Source organism: Pituophis catenifer, unplaced genomic scaffold (assembly GCF_029215685.1).
Source record: "Pituophis catenifer annectens isolate HBS135680 unplaced genomic scaffold, rPitCat1.0.hap2 SCAF_13, whole genome shotgun sequence".
In the NCBI taxonomy this organism is placed as follows: Eukaryota; Metazoa; Chordata; class Lepidosauria; order Squamata; family Colubridae; genus Pituophis; species Pituophis catenifer.
Window position 1 is genome coordinate 1,537,797 of NW_027256893.1, and position 23,400 is coordinate 1,561,196.

The following is a 23,400-nucleotide window of genomic DNA, read 5'->3' on the forward strand; positions in this document are numbered from 1 at the left end:
TCCCCAACCTTTTTATCGCCGCGGCCCGCTGAGCGCGTGCAGGGGTGGGGGCACAGCCCAGGAGCTTTTGCGCACGGCCCATTGCGCACGGCCCAGGAGCTTTTGCGCACGGCCCAGGAGCCTTTGCGCTGCAGCGTTCATGTCCCCCAGCCGCTGCGCGGCCCGGTGCCAGGTACTCCACGGCCCGGCACCGGTCCACGGACCGGGGGTTGGGGACCACTGCTCTAAAGCACTTGGTGTAAACATGTCACTGAAAATTCACTTCTTACACTCGCATATAGACTATTTCCCTTTGAACAGTGGGGCAGTGAGTGATGAGCATGGGGAGAGATTCCACAAGGATATTGCAGGCATGGAGAAAAGTTACCAAGGGAAATGGAGTCCATCCATGCTTGCCAATTATTGCTGAAATCTCCCCAGGGATGGTCCTACTGCAGTTCACAAGTGAAAAGCCACTTGTGTTTAGTTACCGAATAAATATGGAACCTTGTTTAATCTGATTTATTTTATTTATTTATTTTTCAAACATGTATAAAATAACAGATATGTATAAGCATGATTATGAATACATGAAATAGATACAAATAAATGGGGACAGTAGGAAAGGGACAGTAGGCATTTAGGTGCGCTTATGCACACCCCTTACAGACCTCTTAGAAATGAGGTGAGGTCAACAGTAGACAGTCTAAGGTTAAAGTTTTGGGGGTTTGGGGAAGAAACCACAGTGTCAGGTAGAGCATTCCAGGCATTGGCCACTCTGTTGCTGAAGTCGTATTTTCTGCAATCAAGTTTGGAGCGGTTTACCTTAAGTTTGTATCTATTGTGTGCTCATGTATTGTCGTGGTTGAAGCTGAAGAAGTCATTAACAGGTAGGATGTTGTAGCAGATAATTTTATGTACTACGCTTAGGTCAGACCAGAGATAGGTTTCAACAGGTTCTGACCAGTCCTGGAGAACCAGTAGCGGAAATTTTGAGTAGTTTAGAGAACTGGTAAATACCATCTCTGACTGGCCCCGCCCCCATCTATTCTCTGCCTCCCAAGTCCCAACTGATCAGGAAGAAATGGGGATTTTGCAGTAACCTTCCCCTGGAGTGGGGTAGGAATGGAGATTTTACAGTATCCTTCCCCTGCCACACCCACCAAGCCACAGCCACAGAACCGGTAGTAAAAAATTTTGAATCCCATCACTGGGTCAGACCGAAGGCAGCATAGTTCTAAGTTGTCCAAGCCCAAAATTTCAAGCCTGGTGGCATAAGGTACTGTGTTGCGAGCAGAGGAGTGGAGGACTCTTCTCGTGAAATATTTCTGGACTCTCTCAATTGTATTAATGTCCGATATGCAGTGCGGGATCCAGACAGATGAGCTGTATTCGAGAATTGGTCTAGAAAATGTTTTGTATGCTCTAGTTAACAGTACAATATTACCAGAGAAGAAGCTACGCAAGATTAGGTTAACAACTCTTAATGCCTTTTTGGCAATGTTGTTACAGTGGGCTCTGGCACTTGGATCATTAGAGATGAGTACTCTCATCTCATTAGAGATGATGTTAGAGCTTGTCAGTTTTTCATGCAAAAAGCATGAAAAAGTTACATGAAAAACCAATAGATGAATGGAAAGTTATCTTATTAATATCAATAAAAAGATAAATTTATAATGATTGGTGTGGCACCATTCTCATTGCTATATCACATTTTGCAGAAAAGTTATGGAGCATAATCACACCTCCCTCTCATAATTTTGAATGATTTTGATATAATTTTGACCTGAAGCTGTATCTTGGAAACTGGAGTCTATTAATACTCAGGACTTATTTTTCCTTTATTAGGAAATTCTGGTAAATTAAAATACTTTCATTTCCGAGGTTTTCTCCTTGTACACCAGTGATTTTGGGCTCAATTGTGATTTTAAGTTGAGGACTACCTGTACTTAAGATTTTTACTCAATGGGGTTAAAGATATCGAACAGGCTGCTTGTACCTGCAAAGTTTATGAAGGGAGTTTCCGCTCTGGATTTCACAGGTTAAAGTGATGGGGGAGCTCTTGCAAAGGAGATCCTTCAGGACCTCCAAAGTCCTTCCCTGAGTGATTGCTCTTCTTCCCTGTGGCAAGAAAGGCAGACCTTTCCATCATCTTTTCACTCTGCTCCCTTGAATGGTTTTTAAAAAGTCTTTTCTGTCTTCACTGTTTGAATTCTTGTGTTTGTGTTTTAACATGGTTGTAATATTTGCTGAGTTTTATTTCTTTTGGGAGACCAGCTTGGTCACAAAATAATATACAGATTTTAATACAATTAAATAAATACCCCAGGAGAAATATACTCCAGGGGTGTTTGAGGAGGACTCAGAAAAGTCAACATGGCCTCTGATCAAAACCTCCATGGTATTTTTCATCTGTGCAATGCAGGTTAAAAACCACAGGTTTCAACCACAGGACCATACCCAATGATTGACTTTTTAACCCCCACCCCCAGTCCCTCCCCTCCCACGACAGAGTTTAAGGCTCAGGGTGGAAATATAAACTATGTGCATGATAAGTGTACATAATAGAGAGAAAACGGATTGGTTGGTTGGTTATATGTTGGTTGGTTGGTTGGTTGGTTGGTTGGTTGGTTATGTGCCATCAAGTTGGTTTCAAATCACAGCAACCAGGAGGATCCATCTTCAATCTGGTCCTGAAGGTGTTTCAGTGGTGCTTCCCTTGTATCAAAGCTTGTATTCCTTGCTGCTGGTTGTCCTCTTCTGCTCCTTTTTTCTTCCTTTCTCAGAACTATAAACATCTTCTCAGAGATGGATAATATGTGTGTGATCATTTCAGCCTGGTTCTTTGGGCCTTGAGTGAGAACTCCAGATGATTTCTTCCTTTCCTATGTGCTCAAGGTTGCATTTTCCAAAAGTCCCATGTGCCAGTCAATGCCCTACTGTAAAATGGCTCAGGCTGGCTTGATTCTAAGCCATCTGGAAAGTCCTGTCCAGATGGTAGTACTATGGATTGCAAGTATTCAGCCAGGGCGGCAAGTGACCACATCCTCTGACTGAGAAATTTGCTCCTGCTGGGCTCTCTCGACTTTCCATCCCAGGAAAACAATTGATGGGGAGTCAGGATTTTATTTATTTATTTTATTTATTATTCAAATTTCTATACCGCCCTTCTCCTTTTGGACTCAGGGCAGTGAACAGCCAGAATAAAACATTTATACATAAAGTACGATTAAAAATAGATTTAAAATAATTAAATTTGGCCCATAGTTTAAAATTTATCAATTTAAAATCCATATCAAAATTTAAAATCAACCATAAAATCATAAAATCAAGAGAGACCGGCTAACTGAAAGAGATGAGTTTTTAGGGCCCGACGAAAAGTCCGGAGGTCGGCGATCACTCGTATCTCTGGGGGTAGATTGTTCCAAAGGGTAGGTGCCACCACAGAGAAGGCTCTCCTCCTGGGGGTCGCCAGCCGGCATTGTCTAGCCGACAGCACCCTGAAGAGGCCCTCTCTGTGGGAGCAAACCGGCCGGTGGGAGGCTATTGGTGGCAGAAGGCGGTCCCATAAGTACCCCGGCCCCAAGCCATGGAGCGCTTTAAAGGTGATCACCAACACCTTGAAGCGCATCCGGAAGTCCACCGGAAGCCAATTTTAAGCAAGTACCCCAAGTAGGAAGTTAATGGCTGCCTCCAATCTTTGTTACCTAGTCGTCTGCACATGTTAAAATAGAAGGATTATAATAATGTGGCAAGCTTTTAGCCTTTCATAAACCTGGAGAGAAGAAGGCTAAACATGACAGCAAATACAGCATAATGACTGACTGGTATTTGGAAGCTCATGTTGGGCACAGTCACATCCAGCTATATTTTTAATGGTGGTCCTTACATTTTTTAAAGTTTGACAGCACCCCAATCTGGAAAGGCTGGCCTGTGTCTCCCCTAATAAAAAATGGGGGCCCTGAAAGAGTGGCTAAGTTGGCCAGGGAGCCTATTTTGCTTACCCAAAACTCAGGTCCTCTATTATACCCTGGGAAAGTTCCCACGCTTCATCTGGACCTGAAGAGATGACATTAGGGTCTTGTTTATTATGATCATCCTCATGTAGTGGTAGGATTCAAGTAATTTAACAACCGATTCTTCCTAGTGACTGGTTGGGCAGGTGTGGCTGGGGGGGGGGGGGGTGTCATGTGACTGAGTGGGTGTAGCCAACTCGATGTCAGTCAGTGGTGGCAGTGGTGCAATTAGCTGGTTCTCTGAACTTTGCAAAAATTTAACAACCGGTTTTCCTGAAATGGTCTGAACTGGCTGAATCCCACCTCTGCCCTTGTGCCTCTTGGAATTCTTTTCTCCCCTGAAAAGTGGGTTGCATCTGCACATGAATACCTATTGCATTTGATACAAGGTGGATCCAGAGAGGCCAATCTGGCATGGTGAGTTCCTGGGTGCTGGCTGATCGCAAACGTCTGGCCCAGATTTGCCCCTGTCACAGCCCTGCAGACCAGGAAGAGGGAGGGCATCTGCTCGTGTTATTTGGGGGCATTGTTTGAAGGCCAAGAGGGATAATGGTCTGGCTGCAGAATGACTCTGGATCTCCTCTGGATCCATATTTCCTTGCTTCTCTTTCTCCCCCCAGCACTGGAGATGAGCATGCTCGAGGGAACTGGGGCCTGCTGGATCAAGTGGCAGCTCTGCAGTGGATCCAGGAGAACATTGCAAATTTTGGGGGTGATCCGGGATCAGTTACCATATTTGGGAATTCAGCAGGTGGATTCAGCACTTCTGCCCATGTAAGTTCATGTCCTATTTCATTCTAGTAATTCCCATAAATTTTGGCCTATCTGTAATGGCTTGAGACAAGGTTACTGTCAGACTTGCCACAAAACTCTAAATAGAAATGATCCTTGGCTCCATTTGTTGAGATCAAGTGTGTTGCAGTAGTTCAAAATTGCACGCCAAAATCCCTGAATTCTCCTTTATTTTATTTATTTTATTTGATTTGATTTCTATACCGCCCTACTCCCGAAGGACTCTGGGCGGTGCACAGCCAAACAATAAAAACACATACATACAAAATTTAAAAGTAGAATAAAATCAAATTAAATAATTTTGGCCCTGACAAATTTAAAACCCCAAACTTTTAAAACCAATTTAAGATTGAATGTATAAAATGCTTGTTGCAATATTTTCAGGATCAGACTCAATAAATCATTTGAGAATTAAGAGTTCAAATATATCTCTCTTTATTTACATAAGGCATTCTATATTCACTGAATATTCACAGATAGAAGCAAGGAATGGGTGCGTGCAGCTCCTTATATATACAATGGGTGGAGCTAGATATGGGAGTGGTGAAGTATTAATACATTAAGAAGTGAAGAATAAATTAACCCCTGATATCCCGTTCATATACTATTTACATAATGGAGAATAAGGCATTTACTTGTGACAATACTAAAAGATATTTAAAAATTAAAAATCTTTTATAAAAGAGGGGGAAAATTAGGCCTGGTGAAATAGTAAGGTCTTTAAAGCGCGGCGGAAGATGCGCAGATCCGGGATCCTCCGTATCTCTGGGGGGAGCTCGTTCCAGATAGTAGGTGCCCCCACAGAGAAGGCTCTCCCCCTGGGGGCCGCCAGTCGGCATTGTTTGGCTGACGGCACCCGGAGGAGCCCCTCTCTATGGGAGCGTACCGGCCGGTGGGAGTCTATTGGTGGTAGTAGGCGGTCCCGCAAGTACCCAGGTCCTAAGCCATGGAGCGCTTTAAAGGTGGTAACCAAAACCTTGAAGCGCACCCGGAAGACCACTGGGAGCCAGTGCAGCTCGCGCAGGAGGGGTGTTACATGGGAACGCCATGTCGCTCCCATTACCACTCGCGTGGCCGCACTCTGCGCCAGTTGGAGCCTCCAGGTGCTCCTCAAGGGGAGCCCCATGTAGAGAGCGTTGCAATAGTCCAGGCGGGAGGTGACAAGGGCATGAGTGACCGTGTGTAACGAGTCCCAATCCAGAAAGGGACGCAACTGGCGAATCAGGCAAACCTGATGAAAAATCCTCCCGGTCACGGCCGTCAAGTGCTCTTCTAAAGACAGCCGTGAATCCAGGAGGACGCCCAGGTTGCGAGCCCTCTCCGTGGGGGGCCAATGATTCGCCCCCATTTGTCAGTGATGGCGTCAACTGACTATATCGGGATGTCGGAAACCACAGCCACTCGGTCTTGGATGGGTTGAGCCTGAGCCTGTTCCTCTCCATCCAGATCCGTACGGCCTCCAGGCACCAGGACATCACTTCAAGGGCATCCTTGGGGTGATCCGGGGTGGAGATGTACAGCTGGGTGTCGTCAGCGTACTGATGGTACTCCACCCCGAAACCACGGATGATCTCGCCCAGCGGCTTCACATAAATGTTGAACAGGAGAGGCGAGAGGACCGACCCTTGCGGCACCCCACATATGAGGGGCCTCGGGGTTGACCTCTGTCCCCCTGTCAACACAGATTGCGACCGGTCAGAGAGAAAGGAGGAGAACCACCGCAACACAGTGCCTCCCACCCCTAACTCTTCCAACCGGTGCAGCATGATACCATGGTCGATGGTATCAAAAGCCGCTGAGAGATCTAACAGGACCAGGACAGAGGAGCACCCCCTGTCCCGAGCCCTCCAGAGATCATCAACCAACGCGACCAATGCCGTTTCCATGCTGTACCCGGGCCTGAAGCCTGACTGGAACGGATCCAGATACGTTGTTTCATCCAGGTGCTGGGGAAGCTGTTGCGCGACCACACTCTCAACAACCTTCGCCACGAAGCGAAGGTTGGAGACCGGACGATAATTTACCAACATTGCCGGGTCCAGGGAAGGCTTCTTGAGGAGAGGCCTCACCACCGCCTCTTTCAAGGCAGTGGAAAAGTCACCCTCACCCAGCGAAGCGTTTATAATCCCCTGGAGCCAGCCTCATGTCACTTCCCGGGAAGCCAGTACTAACCAGGAAGGACACGGGTCCAATAAACAAGTGGTCGCGTTCAGTCTACCCAGAATCCTGTCCACGTCCTCAGGGGTCACAGGATCAAACTCATCCCAGATAACATTCTCAACATAACTTAACTTTTGTTTCCCCAAGCATTTCCCCTTCATTCCCCCTCCCCACAGTTCCCCTCCCCACAGTTCCCCCTCCCCACAGTTCATAGCAGTCTGTCACTGCATAGCAGTGAAGTACAAGCAAGACTAAGGTGGCAACTGACAATTGCAAATTATTATATTGCTTGTATTAATAATAAGAACTCAATGTAGCAATGTTAAAACCATAATTTAAAATGCAATTTTGGGTAGATTAACAAAGCATGAATTAACTGTCAAGACTTTAAAAAGTAACATGTGAATGAGTGACTTTTTCAGAGGCAGGGTCTTTTGTACAGTTAACTGTCAATGGTCCGACTAGCAGACCCAAAAGAAGTAAACACTCTCGGGAGCATTGAATTCCCAAAACGGAACGTTGGACCACCCCAACGATGCCCTTGAAGTGATATCCCAGTGCCTGGAGGCCGTACGGATCTGGATGGGGAGGAACAGGCTCAGGCTCAACCCATCCAAGACCGAGTGGCTGTGGTTTCCGACGTCCCGATATAGTCAGCTAATGCCATCGCTGACTATTGGGGGCGAATCATTGGCCCCCACGGATAGGGCTCGCAACTTGGGTGTCCTCCTGGATTCACGGCTGTCGTTAGAAGAGCATGTGACGGCCGTGTCCGGGAGGATTTTTCATCAGGTTCGCCTGATCCGTCAGTTGCGTCCCTATCTAGATCGGGACTCCCTACACACAGTCACTCATGCCCTCATTACTTCTCGTCTGGATTACTGCAACGCTCTCTACATGGGGCTCCCCTTGAGGTGCACTCGGAGGCTCCAACTGGCGCAGAGTGCGGCCGCGCGGGTGGTGATGGGAGCGACATGGAGTTCCCATGTGACACCTCTCCTGCGCGAGCTGCACTGGCTCCCGGTGGTCTTCCGAGTGCGCTTTAAGGTTCTGGTTATCACCTTTAAAGCGCTCCATGGCTTAGGACCTGGTTATTTACGGGACCGCCTGCTACCACCAATAGCCTCCCACCGGCCAGTACGCTCCCATAGAGAGCGGCTCCTCCGGGTGCCGTCGGCCAAACAATGTCGGCTGTCGGCCCCTAGGGGGAGAGCCTTCTCTGTGGGGGCACCTACGATTTGGAACGAGCTCCCCCCGGAGATACGTAGGATCCCGGATCTGCGCACCTTCCGCCGCGCGCTTAAGACTTTTCTATTTTATCAAGCTGGCCTGGCCTAAATCTTCCCCCTTTTTAAATGTGGAAATTTTAAATTTTTAAATTTTAAATTCGTCTTTTTATAGGGGTATGGGTAAGGCATTTTAAATTGGGGAGCCATTTTAGATTTAATTCTGTTTTAAACGTATTTTAATTGTTTATATTGTATGTTTTTAACTTTGGCTGTTCACCGCCCCGAGTCCTTCGGGAGAGGGGGCGGTATAAAAATCTAATAAATAAAATAAATAAATAAAAAGTATTGGATTTTATCGGATACACCATTTTGGTATTGAAGAATCAAAACCATCTCTGGTTTTCCTCATACAAATGCTTTCTTAGTTAAACAATAGCTTCCCTTGGGTGTTCACATTGTCCAATTATGGGTTGTCCTTTTGTAATGGGAACAATCCACCTCCTTCTCAAGCACCTGCAGTGGTGACCTTGATGGTTTCCAGGCTCTCATGATCCGTGCAGAAAATCTCAGCTTTCCATTCCACCCTTCCCTCCCCGCAATTCATTGGCATGTTGAATAGCGATACGGTTCGAAAGAAGCAAAGTGGTTCAATCTTGACACTAATGATTGAAGCAAATTGATTGGATAATCTCTTGCCAAATACAGTCAGAGCAAAACCAATACAGTTATTGGGTGATGCAATGGGTTGATTGAAAAAAGTGGCTCTTTTTTTTTTTTTTAATTTGATTTATATGCCGCCCTTCTCCGGAGACTCAGGGCGGCTTACAATGCGCTAAGCAATAGCCTTCATCCTTTTTGTATATTTATACAAAGTCAGCTTATTGCCCCCACAACTGGGTCCTCAATTTACCTACCTTAGAAAGGATGGAAGGCTGAGTCAACCTTGAGCCTGGCGAGATTCGAACCTGCAGTAATTGCAGGCAGCTGGTCTTAATAACAGGGTGCTTTAGACCACTGTACTACCAAGGCTCTTGCTTTCCTCCCTGGCCAGGTGTTATCCCCTCTGTCCAAAGGCTTGTTCCACAAAGCGATTTCAGAAAGTGCTGTTGCCATAACAGACGTGATGTTCCATGCCCATCCAGAAAAGCAGGCTAAGGTGAGTTTTGGAAAAGCAAGACAGCAATTGCTCTGGATCTGGGAATTTTTTTTCCAAGGGAAGATGAAAAGAGGAAGAAGACATGTAGGAGAAGGGGGTTCCCCTGGCCTCTCCTGAGGATTCTCTGGAGCAAAGCAGCTGGGGTGCCCTGGGGCCACTGGAGACTTGGAGATGCAGTATGTGCACCTGCTCCATTACATGGCCATTAGCTGGCTGATGCCACCTTCAGCCAGATGTTTCTAAACAGCTGCACAATTATTTGTTTCAAACTTACTATTGGAGCACAAATAGAATGAAGCGTGCTTTTAAATCATTCTGCTCTGCAAATTTTATCCACTGGCTTTTTTTTTTGTTTTAATTTGATTTATATGCCGCCCTTCTCCGGAGACTCAGGGCGGCTTACAATGTGCTCAACAATAGCCTTCATCCTTTTGTATATTTATACAAAGTCAGCTTATTGCCCCCACAACTGGGTCCTCAATTTACCTACCTTAGAAAGGATGGAAGGCTGAGTCAACCTTGAGCCTTGGCGAGATTCGAACCTGCAGTAATTGCAGGCAGCTGGTCTTAATAACCAGCTTAATAACAGGGTGCCTTAGACCACTGTACTACCAAGGCTTTGAGCCCAGTTTAGATAGGCAGCCAGAAGAGCCTTCCTCCCTCTTCCTTAAAAGACCTCCTGCACCTTCAATTTTCCAAATGCCAGATGAAGAACTATTGCAGGATGACCTGCTTCTTATTACATTTATTAAAACTGAATTGTTGGTCTGGATTGCAGAAAATTGCTGAATCGATTAGCTGCCCTACCTCCAGTTCGGCTGAGATGGTTCGCTGCCTCAGGGGGAAAACAGAGAGTGAAATCTTATTGGCTACTCTGAAGATGGTAAGAGGCCCCTGCAATGCATTGTGATCCTTTCTGGAGAGGAAGAGGGAGGGATTGGTCCTCATCTTATCAAAATAGAAGTTGGTCTGCCGGGTGTGGGCAGCAGATGGTGGTCACAATGGTGCTGTAGAAGCCCCACCCGTCTCCTGTGTATACTGGGTGAAGCTCCGAACACACACCCTGGGCGCCAAGACCCCAGGACTCTCTTCCTCTTCTGCTGATCACCGCAAGCAGGTCCTGCAGGCCTCACAGAGAGGCTCCTGATAGCACTGATCAGCTCTTAATGAAGACCCAACTGGGTTGCACAAGACCCAGCAGACCTCATCGCTGTCCATTTCTTTTTCAAGGACAGTTCAGGGGGGTTGCCATGGCCATGGCTGTTGTGGTCCCAGTGGGGGCGGGGGCAGTGGAATCATGTTCAAGATCATTTCATGTCATTCAGTCGATTGAGAATCATACTTATTTTTGATTATGTATAAAGAGTAATGATCATAAAGTGTAGACAGAGGAGGCTGTCCTATTATTTTCCGCAAGGCTGCTGCAGGACCTTCCCCTGGAGCTGTTCATCCTTAACTGATCTGCTTTCTACTGTGATTGCAGGATTTTACCCGGCTGCATCTAGGTGGAGAAGAACAGGTGAGTTCAAGCACTTGCCTCATCAAAAGGAGGCAGGAAGCAACAGGGTAGACCTTCTCCATCAGGAAAATGCTCCGAGCAAATCCAAAGTAGATCAAACCTAGAAAACTCCTTTTCACCAGAACAGGAGAGGTAATTCAAGATGTACAATAAGATAACAACATTGATAGTGTAAATTCCTCCCGCACCCAGGGGAACTTTTTCTGTAGTTGAACTGCTTTCCCTTGCAGGAGAAACCTGATTTCGCCTGGCCAAATAGGGCATAGCCAAGCAGATGCCCATATTGGCCTCCATATTCTGGAGAGGCTCAAATGTTGGCCTGGCTTTTTCTTGGCTAGCTACTTCTACCCAGAGTAACCTTCTTCATTAATTATCCAAACTTTCCTCTGTCTTTCTTACGTCATGGTGTTGCTGAGCAACCTTTTCTTCCAAGGCTGTGGAAGATCTAAACCCCTTTTTGGGAATCATTGTTGGGGAGTGTTAAGTGGGGTGAGTGAGGATGCAGCAAGCCAGAGTAGTTAGTGACAACAGCTCTTTATTATATGGTGAGACTCCAGCAACTGACCAGGGGAGCCAGCTCCCTTTATATACCTTGCAGCTGTGGTGGTCAGCCAATCAGCTGAGGGTCAGTTAGTTCAAACTTCCCGCCAAACAAACCTATTTACATAACACTCCTCCCCTCCCAGAAGTCACTTGGGGTGTTATTTGCATACAAAGTCTCTCAGGTGACTAGGGCGTGTACGAGTCCTAGTTGACCTGCGCAGTTCAGTCGGTGGGGCGGCGTCGAGCAGGTCGGAGGGACTTTCTGTTTCTCCCTGCTCCGCCAATGAGGCCTCCGGAACCTCCTCGTGGGCGGCGACTTCTTCGGCTGCTGGGACTACCTCGATGGGGTGGCGCTGGATACCAGGATCCTCAGCTAAGTCCTCCGCTCTATCTGGGCTAGTGGTTTGTGCCTCTGGTTGGTAGTCGTGGTCGGAGATGGGGTCGTCTAATGTATCGTCGGTGTTTGTGGTTACTCGTTTTCTTAATTGGTCAATGTGTCTGCGCCAAACTCTCCCGTCCCCCATGTCTACCCGGTATGACTTGGGGCCTGTGATTTCTGTGATTGTTCCTGCTTCCCAGAGTGGGCCCTGTCCATAGTTTCTGGCGTGTACCGGTGTTCCTATTGTGAACTCTCTAAGTTTCCTCTCTCCCCCCTTGAATACCTCTGGGGAGTAATTGGGGTTGAGTCTATCTAGTATTCCCCGGAGTTTCCGCCCCATTAATAGTTCGGCCGGACTTCGGCCCGTGGCTGTACAGGGTGTGGAGTGCTGAGCTATTAGGAACTTGTCTACCCTTTCCTGCCAGTCCCCGGGGCTTAAACGAGAAAGGGCCTCCTTTGCTGATCTAACAAATCTCTCAGCCTGTCCGTTACTAGCCGGATGAAACGGGGCAGAAAGGACGTGTCTGATCCCAAGTCCCGCTAAGTAACCCTCGAACTGTGTTGCGGTGAACTGTGGCCCGTTATCTGACACTAGGATGTCCGGTAACCCATGTGTGGCGAATAATTGTCTTAGCTCTCTAATGGTTGCGTCGGTGGTAGTGGCCTTCATTAGCTTGATCTCCAACCATTTGGAGAATGCGTCTACGACGACCATGAAGGTCTGTCCATGGAAGGGGCCTGCAAAGTCAATATGTATTCTGGACCAGGGTCCCTGGGGTCTTTCCCACTCTCTCACGGGTGCCGTTGGCGGGTCTGATCTGGACTCTTGGCAGGGCTGGCATTTCCCCACCCACTCGGTAATGTCTGCATCCATGCTGGGCCACCAGACGTAGCTCCTGGCTAGCCCCTTCATTCTTACAATCCCGGGGTGCCCCTCATGCAACAACGTTAGAAACTTTTCCCTTAAGCGTGAAGGAATAACAACCCGATCGCCCCATAGTAAACAACCCCCTTGCATTGTCAACTCGTCCCGTTTTCCCGCGAATGGTTTAAATTCCCCGTTCCCAATCCTTTCCGGCCACCCCCTCATAACCCAACTTGCGACTGTCCGGATCACGTGGTCTTTGGTTGAGGCTTTCGCAACCTCGGCTGATGTGGTGGGCCCAGAGTCCAAAGCGTCTATCAGCAGGATGGGGATGCCGGGTGTGGGGTCTTCTAAACTGTCGGGTAGTGGGCATCGGCTGAGTGCGTCCGCGTTGCCCATGTCCGCCCCTGGTCGGTGTACCAGGCGATAAGAGTATGCTGCGAGGAAAATGGCCCAGCGTGTCATCCTGGGCGAAAGTGCTGCCGGGGTTGGTCGATCTCCCGCGAGGAGACCCAGGAGCGGGCGATGGTCTGTGATCAATTCAAAGTCTCTCCCGAACAAGTACTTGTGGAATTTCTTCACTCCCGAAACGGCGGCTAGGGCCTCTTTGTCGAGCTGGCTGTAATTTCGCTCGGCACTTGATAGGGTTCGGGAGTAGTATGCGATGGGCGCCTCTAGGCCATTCGGGAGTCTGTGGCTCAGGTCGGCTCCCACCCCGAACGGGGATGCGTCACATGCTAGAACAAGGGGAAGCGTTGCGTTGTACTGAATTAGAAAACTCTCGGCTGACAGCAGTTTTTTAATGCCGGCGAATGCCCTGTCTTCAGCCTTCCCCCAATTCCAGGTGGCTTTTTTGGTTAACAGTCTATGTAGGGGTTCTGCCACTGTTGCCTTGTCTTTTAGAAAGATGGCGTAAAAGTTTAATAGTCCCAGAAAGGCCTGTAGCTCTGCCTTGTCTTTGGGGGTGGGTGCTTCTTGGATTGCCCTGATCTTGCTTTCTGTGGGGTGGATGCCAGTGCCATCAACCCTGTATCCAAGGAATTCGACTGAGGGGACTGCGATCATGCATTTGTTGCGTTTTAATCTGAGTCCTGCGTCCCTGAATTTCCTTAACACCTCCCTCAGCCTTTCTCTTAGCTGGTGCTCATTGTCGGCGGTGATGAGCACGTCATCGAAATAGGGCACCACCCCGGGGATCCCCTGTAGTAGCCGCTCCATGGTACTTTGGAACAGTCCGGGGGCCACGCTTACTCCGAATTGCAGGCGGGTGCACTTGAAAGCCCCTCTGTGGGTTACGATAGTCTGTGCTTCTGCGGTAGCGCCATCTACTGGCAGCTGCTGGTACGCCTGCGCAAGATCGAGTTTCGCGAAAATCTTGCCGGGGCCCAGGGAATGCAATAGGTGGTGAACGACGGGCACTGGATAGGCGCTCTGCTGCAGGGCCTTATTAATTGTGCATTTATAATCGGCACATATGCGCACTGACCCATCCGGCTTGACCGGTGTAACGATTGGGGTCTCCCATTTGGCGTGGTCGACTGGAACGAGCACCCCTTGCTTGATTAATTTGTCCAGTTCAATGTCTATTTTGGGCTTCAGGGCAAATGGTACCCGCCTAGGCTTTAACCGGATGGGTGCAATATTGGGGTCTAGATTAAACGAAATCGGGGTCCCCACATACTTGCCAAGCCTTTCGTCGAACACGTCCTGGAATTCCTGCATCAGGTCTTCCTTCAGGGTGCTTCGAACGTTCCGCACTCCGGTGAATCCCATGCCTAGGGCCCTGAACCAGTCCATGCCCAGGAGGCTGGGGAGGTTGTCGCTGACGATGGTGAGGGGCAGTTTCTCGGTAAACTCCCCGTACTGGACTTGGAACTCGCCTCTGCCTTCGATGGGTATGCGGTTCCCTTGGTAATCCTTCAGTCTGTGTTGCTGTGGCTGGAGTTGTCGCTTGTGTACGCTGGGGATGGTTTTCTTCAGATTCTCCCAAGACATGATGGATATTGGTGATCCCGTGTCTATCTCCATCTGGCACTCCCGTCCCTCGATCTCGACCGTGGTGTAGGTCTTTTCTCCGGGTGAGGTGCAGGTCTGTGCGATGCGTATGGTGTAGGCCCCAGCGTCTTCAAATTTCGCGCCCTTCCGGTTTCCGCCATCCCTGTTGGGCCTTCGGTGTGGCGCCGTCTCGGATTGGGCAGATTGGCCACGTGGTCTGTAGCTTTGGTGTGCCTTCGATCTGCAGACCCTCGCGATGTGGCCCCTCTTCTCGCAGGAACGGCAAACGGCATCCCTGAACTTACAGTTTTGTCGTGAGTGGGACCCTCCGCAGCTGGCGCATCTGTCAGGTATGCTTCCTTCAGTATCCAGGAAAGAAAACCCCAAACTCAAGCATTTTGAAGAATTTGGTACTTTTACTGAATATGAAAAGATTAACATCCCAGTGAAAAGCTGGAAGTGACCAAAACGCGCGAAATGCATCTACTAAGCTTCTTCCCCCCCTCGTGTTTATATTTTCTCAGCCAATCTAAAGGTCTTCCAAAGGTCAGGTGGCAACACGTCTGGCAGCGTCATCCATCAGGAATGTCGAGACAGTTGGTCGCTCATCCCCTTCTGAAATCCAGTTTCGATTCCCACGAAGTCCCCTCCTACAAAGACAAACCCCCTCCTGCTCTCTTCCCCCCCTTTGCTCCATACCTAATCCCTCCCCGTTTCTTATGGCAGCTAAAGCAGGAAAGCTGATGCTGACATTCGGCCCCTCTTGCAGAAGAGACGTTAGTCCTAATTAAAAGGAAAAAGAGAAAGAGAAACAGAATATATACAATGATCAAGGTTTATCAGGGTATTTGGCATAGAACTGTTGTACTTTCTTGGGAGCTCGGACATCCCGTTTATTCACCCATTCAGCCTGAGATAGTGGAAAATGTTTCCAGGCAATCAGATATTGGACTTTACCATGGTGTTTTCTAGAGTCCAAGATTTCCTTAACCTCAAAATGTTGCTCCCCTTCTATGAGGATGGGAATTGGGGGGTTGCTATGATCAACCCTTAGGGGAGATGAGTGTTCAGGTTTCAATAAACTAACATGAAATACAGGATGTATCCGTCTCAAGGTTTTTGGTAATTCTAATTCAACTGTCACTGGATTTATCAGTCTAATCACCCGGAATGGTCCTACATACTTAGGCCCCAGCTTTTTTGACTTCTGGGTGGTTTGTAAGTATTTGGTAGACAAATAGACTTTATCCCCCACTTTGTAAATGTGAGCTGGGGACCTTTTCTTATCGGCTTGTGCCTTATGAGCTCGGTGTGCCTCATCTAATGCCTTCCGAGTCACTGTCCAGGTGCTCCTTAATTGTTCCATCCAATCTATCAAAGAGGGATTTTGGGGATCATCTTGAGGTAACTCGGGAATGGGTACAAAATCCTGGCCCGATGCAACCTTAAAAGGGGTGAATCCGGTGCTACTATGCACAGAATTGTTATACGCCACTTCTGCAAATGGCAACAAGTCTACCCAATTGTCCTGCTGGTAATTCACGTAACACCTAAGGTATTGTTCGAGCACCCCATTGGTTCTTTCACAAGCACCATTTGTCTGAGGGTGGTGACTGGAACTCAACCCCTGTGCGGAGCCTATCAATCTTAAAAATTCTCTCCAGAACCTGGAAGTAAATTGCACACCCCTATCAGAAATTATTCTTTTCGGAGACCCATGTAGTCGGTAAATCTGCCGAATAAATAATTTTGCGAGGGTTTTTGCTGAAGGGATCTTTGAGCAAGGTATGAAATGTACTTGTTTGGAAAACAAATCAGTTACTACCCAAATGACAGTGCAGCCCTCACTGTCGGGTAAGTCCACCACAAAATCCATAGATATTTCCTTCCATGGGGCGTTCGGTCTAGCCACACTTTGCAGTAATCCAGGGGATTTTCCTGGAGGTCTTTTAGCCGAGGCACATACTGGACAGCTAGCCACATATGCCTGTATGTCCTTTTTTAGTGCAGGCCACCAAAACTGTCTCTTAACAAGATGTAAAGTTTTGACAAACGCAAAGTGTCCTGCGGCTTTGGCATCATGCGCATATTGCAATACGGTTGGTCTTAATGTGGCCGGAACATACAATTTTGATCCAACCCAAGCTAGTCCATCGCGAAGTGTGCATTCATTCGAGTGGATTTTAAACCACTCGTCAGCTTTTAGTGCTTCTCGTAACTTTTCGAGTAAATCCCCTGAGAGTTCTGGATCGGTTTTACTCTGCGCTCTGGTAGTGACAGGTGTTGCCAATTGCGTTAAGGGGAGCATTGGTTGAACCAGTTCCTTCTTTATGCTGTTGTACTGTGGTAATCTGGAAAGTGCGTCTGCCATGAAATTTTTTCCCCCAGGAAGGTAACGTAAAGTGAAATTGAAACGCTTGAAATGTTGGGCCCAGCGTGCCTGTTTGGGTGACAATTTGCGTGGTGTTTTTAATGCTTCTAGATTCTTATGGTCAGTCCACACCTCGAAAGGATGTTTTGCCCCTTCTAAAAATTGTCTCCATGTTAACAGCGCCCATCTAACTGCAAACGCTTCCTTCTCCCATATGGCCCATCTCCTTTCTGTTTCAGATAGTTTACGGGATGTGTAAGCACAAGGTTGTAATATTCCATTCTCATTCTTTTGCAAGAGTATCGCTCCTATGGCAACGTCGCTAGCATCCGCTTGTATTACAAAAGGTTGTTCTATGTCGGGGTGTTTGAGCACAGGTTCAGCTGCAAACAACTGTTTCAGTTTTTCGAAAGCGGCCTGACAGTCCATAGTCCATTCTAGTGGTTTCGAGGGTTTGGGTTTTATTTCCCCTTTGGTTTTGAGCAAGTTTGTAATTGGCAGTGCGATTTTTGCGAAAGAGGGGATAAATTGTCTATAAAAGTTAGCAAACCCTAAGAAACTCTGTAACTGTTTACGGGTGCGTGGTGCGGCCCATTCCATTACTGCCCGGACCTTTTCCGGGTCCATCTCTATTCCCTCATGCGATATACGATATCCAAGATAGTCGATTTTGTCTTGATGGAATTCACATTTAGAAAGTTTAGCATAGAGTTCAGCTGCTCTGAGTTTATTCAAGACCGCTCGAACCAATCTTATATGGTCGGCCATGTTGTCAGAATAAATTAGAATATCGTCCAAATAGACCAACACCCCCTTATATAGATGCTCATGCAACACTTCGTTGATCAACTGCATGAATACGGCCGGGGCCCCCTGTAGTCCAAAAGGGAGTACTCTAAATTGGAAACACCCCAGTGGGCAATTAAATGCTGTCTTCCATTCATCTCCCTCTTTTATTCTCACTCGGTAGTATGCCTCTCTTAAATCAAGTTTGGTAAAAAATTTTCCCTTTCCTAAATGGGCCAACATGTCCTTCATAAGTGGGAGGGGATAGACATTTTCCACGCAAATGGCGTTCATGTTTCTATAATCAACAACTAATCTGAAGGATCCATCTTTCTTTTCGCGGAACATTACTGGCGCTGCTACCTTGGGTTTGGCTCGTTCGATAAATCCCCGTTCTAAGTTTTTGTCAATTAAATTCCGCAATTCCTCCAATTCTCGAGGTGTCATGGGGTATATTTTTGGTTTGGGAAGCTTCACCCCTGGGAGTATTTCAATGGTGCAGTCAGTGGCCCTGTGGGGAGGCAGATTATCAGACGCTTTTTCACTAAACACTTCCTTGAGGTCCCAATATTCCTTTGGAATTTTCTCTTCTCCCTCAATATAGTTAATGGCTACTGCGGCCCCTTCTGGTCTTACGTCGTCCCTTAGGGAGGGGCCTTCCTTTTCCGGAGGTGGTTCTGCCGTACGGATGCGCAGGACCCCCGTTTTCCAATTTACTCGTGGGTTCCATTTACGAAGCCAAGGCAGTCCTAGAATTAGGGGCCTTTCCATGCCAGGTGCTACGATAAAGCTGAGCTTTTCTATATGATTCCCCAACTGTAGTTCAAGGGGTTCGGTCATAAAACTAGCTGGGCCCCCCCCTGCAATCGACCCATCTAATTGACAAAATGCAATGGGTCTTTTTAAAGTTTTCAGTCTCAGTCCCATTTCCTCCACTACTTTGGGGCTAATTATGCACCTAGTGCATCCTGAGTCCAACAGGGCTAACAATTGCGCTTGAGTTCCTGTGGAGGGCACCCTTACTTCTACGGGGATGAGTAAGGGTTCTTCCGTGTGACTCACCCGTTCATTGGTGTCCGAGTCGGAGTCTGTCTCGCTGTCGTCATCGTTGGTCGGAGTTCCCAACTCACGCTGGTTCCGGGGAGTGAACTCAACGACTTCTCCTTTCAGGGCGGTGCCGCGGGTTTTGGCGGGTATTTTATCGCTTTTCTTTTGGCTGGCCCCGGTGGCTTTTGGCGGTGGTTTGGAGAAACATTCGGCCGCCCGGTGACCCTCCTTCCCACATTTGAAACAGGTGAAGGGCTTTGACTTGGGTTTGAATTCGGTCTTCCCGCCAGTCATCTTGGCCGCCCCCTTACGGTAGAGAGAGGATGACTGGTCCCCCATTCGCCTTCCTCGGAGTTCGCTCCGTTTCAGCTCGATCTCCACATCCTCAGCTACTATGTACCATCTATCCAAATCATCGGGGACCCCCATGCTCCTGCAATCTCGATATATCTCATCATTCAATCCATCCTTGAAGCTCTCCAAAAGCGCCATTTCTGACCAGCCTGTCATATAAGGTGCCAGTTCACGAAACTCTTGGATATACTCTGCCACCGGCCTCCGGCCCTGCTGAATGCTCTTCATTCTGAGTCTCGCCTTTCGTTCAGCTAAATGGTCTTCAAAACGTCTTCTAAGGGCCCTCATGAACTGGTTGTAATTTCTCAGCAGGAGGGAGTTGTTATTGTGGAGAACTACCATCCACTCAGCCGCCACTCCCTCTAGGGCATTCGCAACGCTTCTGACTTTAGCCGCATCTGTTTCGTAGTCCTCTCCCCAATCCTGCATGTGGTTCCACACTTGGGTCAGGAAAAATCCCAAGGTTTTAGGATTTCCATCAAACTTTCCAGGAAGGGGGGGGATTTTTGGCTTTTTACGTCTGCGGGGGGGGGGGCCTGCAGGGCTGGGGTTCTCTGGCCGGCTGCATCTCTTCCTCGAGCTGCCGAAGCCTGGGATGTTCCCTCCTCAAACTCTTCCTCTCCCCCGCAGGCTGTCTCTTTGGCCTCCCCCCTGGGGTCTGCTTCCCCCTTCTCCACAGGAGTTTCAAAAGACTCACGGTTTTTTCTGCTTTCTTCCACATCACGGATAAGCTGCAAGGCTTGATCTATCATGAGACGTTCCTTCTGCTGTTGCATCCACACTGCCTCCCTTTTTCGGGGTCTGGAAGTCGTCACTCCCCGGGGATTCTCCCCCCAGTCCGGCAGTCTGCCCACACCTTTGGACCATCTAGCTTCCTCCAGTTCCAAACGGAGTTTTTCCAGCCATTCTGTAGTTTCTCTTTCCGACTGGAGGACGGTTGAACTCGCTGCCCCCATCTTCCCTTCGTCATCACTCCCTCGATCTGACATACTTTGGATTTTCAGTCCCCTCGGGTTTTGTCCGGGATGACTGAGATGACTTCCAGCTTAATGTCAGGTATGCTTCCTTCAGTATCCAGGAAAGAAAACCCCAAACTCAAGCATTTTGAAGAATTTGGTACTTTTACTGAATATGAAAAGATTAACATCCCAGTGAAAAGCTGGAAGTGACCAAAACGCGCGAAATGCATCTACTAAGCTTCTTCCCCCCCTCGTGTTTATATTTTCTCAGCCAATCTAAAGGTCTTCCAAAGGTCAGGTGGCAACACGTCTGGCAGCGTCATCCATCAGGAATGTCGAGACAGTTGGTCGCTCATCCCCTTCTGAAATCCAGTTTCGATTCCCACGAAGTCCCCTCCTACAAAGACAAACCCCCTCCTGCTCTCTTCCCCCCCTTTGCTCCATACCTAATCCCTCCCCGTTTCTTATGGCAGCTAAAGCAGGAAAGCTGATGCTGACAGCATCCGTCTCTGGGCTCCCTCCGGGCTGTGCGGGACTGCTCGGTGCGGTAGACCTCCTCCTCAGACTCCCCCTCGCTCGCGGTGCTTACGGCCTCTCGATGCACTGGCGCCGTCTTCTGCGTTGTCTTGGTTAGGTGGGAGCTCTTTAATCTCTCGGCGGCCTTTACTGATGACTCTTGCGCTCTGGCTTCGTCTAGCGCGATGAGTAGGGTCAGGTTTGACCTCGCAAGCAGCCTTCTCTGGAGCCGGCTATCTCTCACTCCGCAAATTAGTTGCTCTAAGAGCATCTCATCGAGGTCTCGGTACTTACATTGGGTTGCGGCCTTACGCAGGGCAGCGACGTACTCGCTGATCGATTCGCCCTCCTGCTGTAGCCGTTGCCGGAAATCATAGCGTTTTTTTTTTTTTTTTTTTTTAATTTGATTTATATGCCGCCCTTCTCCGGAGACTCAGGGCGGCTTACAATGCTTTAAGCAATAGCCTTCATTCTTTTGTATATTTTATACAAAGTCAGCTTATTGCCCCCACAAACTGGGTCCTCATTTCACCTACCTTAGAAAGGATGGAAGGCTGAGTCAACCTTGAGCCTTGGAGAGATTCGAACCAGCAGAAATTGCAGGCAGCTGTGTTAATAACAGGGTGCACTAAACCCTTGTACTATCAAGCGTTGGACGTACTTCGATGGCGTTGGTGCATAGTGGTCTTTCAGCAGGGTCTGTAGCGTCGACCAGGAAATGTTGTGGACCGAATTCGGCTCCGACAATGCTTCGGCTGTGTCGAAGACCCTTGGCCCGCAGTGGCTCAGGAACAGGGCTTTCTTCCGAACGTCCGGTAGCCCTTGCATGTCGTTTGCCACCATGAAGCACTCGAACCGAGACATGTAGGATCCCCACTTCTCTTCCTTGGGGTCGAAAGGCGCTGGCGGGGTGTAGGCAGACATCGTTTCAGGGATTCTCCTGTGCTCCGCTCGCTCGCCTGGCTGGATTCGGTTGCGGTCTCCGGTCCCTTCTCTGGACGTGGCTTCAGCTCTTTCTCTCGAGTGTGGCGTCAGCTCTCCTCTGCTTCTGGCCTCAGAATCCCACCTTCGTCGCCAATGTTAAGTGGGGTGAGTGAGGACGCAGCAAGCCAGAGTAGTTAGTGACAACAGCTCTTTATTATATGGTGAGACTCCAGCAACTGACCAGGGGAGCCAGCTCCCTTTATATACCTTGCAGCTGTGGTGGTCAGCCAATCAGCTGAGGGTCAATTAGTTCAAACTTCCCGCCAAACAAACCTATTTACATAACAGGGAGTGTCCAGATCAGGAGCTCCTGCAGGACCTGGTGAAAAAGATCAGTTGAATTGGTCTGGTCTTCATGCGCCTCACACATCTGGACTTTTTTACCAACCACTCCATGCACCCCCATCCCACCCCTACTGTACATCCTGCCCAGTCTAGCAATCCAGAGAAGCATCAACACCCCTCAGGCAAAGCTAAATGGATGGCAGTGATGTCCCCCCCTCCCTTTCTCTGGGGAATCTCAGGATCCCACTGAAATCAAACTCCATTGACCAGATCCTGAGGAAAGTCAGCACTGATTTAGGATCTGCAGAGGCTCTGAAGAGGCAAGGACATTGCTTCTGCACAGTTACACTTCTGCTGTACATGAGGCTGGTGTGTCTGACTCATACCCTGGATACTCCCATCCAAGAACTAAGCAGTCCTGGTTTATTTAGCTTTCTGGCTCAACAAGGCTGCCCCAGTAATTGAAGGAGCATTTCATGGATCTGCCTTTCCCTTGAAGATTGTTTTTCTTTGACCATTCCTCCCGGTTTCATCCTTCATGGCTAAACTAACCAAATTCCCCAGTCTCTTTTAGTAAGATTTAATTTCTAGCCCTCTGTTTGAGAGACCGTTCTGTATATCTCCTGCAGTTTCTTTGAATCATTCTTAAATTTGGTGTCCAGAATAGAATATGAAGCAACGTTCAGTCAATGCTGTTTCAGGCTACCACAGAATTTATCATGTGCTCTAGAGATAGCAGCACTGCTGGGCTAGAAATACTTAACTAGTTCATGAATGTTGTGAGAATGTTGTGAGATATTTTGTTTTACCAAATTTGAGGTTATGACAACAGCACCCCTCAATCAGCCATTCAAAAACTATCCAGTAAGAAGTCTCTTCAGGCTTTTGAAAAATAAAAGGAGGAAACAGTCTGCAGTCTGTTCATTGGAGAAGACGCTTTCCAGCAAGAAGCATAGAAAAAGCCAAACAATCCCACACAATTTGGAGATTTGTTTTCTTTGACATGAGAAATTCCACCAGACAACTGTGTAGCCTAGTAGAATGGAGTGGGACAACTTGCCACAACCAACTCACTGTGGCCAACTTACCACAGGATTCAATTAGTTCCTTTTATTTTTGTGTTTTTATTTTTGTCAACATTATTTTATCTCTCATATCAAAGGAAATCATTCCTATGACTACCAGCTTTTGTAATGCTTTGATGAATAATAAAAGGAACTAATCCCAAGTTTAATTGTTCCGTGGCGAGTTGTCCTGCAACGAGTTGGCCACGGCAAATAGGTTGCAGCAAGTTGACTGCAGCAAGTTGTCCTAGATCTTAGTGGAAAGGGCAAGGTTGAAGCTTCAGCAAGGCAAATTCATCGTCCAGGAGACTATGGAAGGCAGGAAGCAGAGCTGCAGACTAGGCACTGGTCAGACAAGGAGCAGCTAAAGCTGTAAAAGGAATGGGGCCTGGCAGATGCCT

The 23,400-nt window shown here is 48.1% G+C and overlaps 1 protein-coding gene across 2 annotated transcripts in view; it reads left to right on the top strand.

Moving 5' to 3' along the window:
* LOC139323394 (fatty acyl-CoA hydrolase precursor, medium chain-like) overlaps window positions 1–23,400 on the top strand; it is a 42,213-nt gene that overhangs the window by 10,487 nt on the left and 8,326 nt on the right. For both annotated transcript variants that reach the window (XM_070952725.1, XM_070952726.1), the window contains 4 exons: window positions 4,616–4,769; window positions 9,228–9,332; window positions 10,111–10,215; window positions 10,816–10,851. In XM_070952725.1, the coding sequence (XP_070808826.1) occupies window positions 4,616–4,769; window positions 9,228–9,332; window positions 10,111–10,215; window positions 10,816–10,851 (400 nt within the window). The remainder of the gene's footprint in view (window positions 1–4,615; window positions 4,770–9,227; window positions 9,333–10,110; window positions 10,216–10,815; window positions 10,852–23,400) is intronic.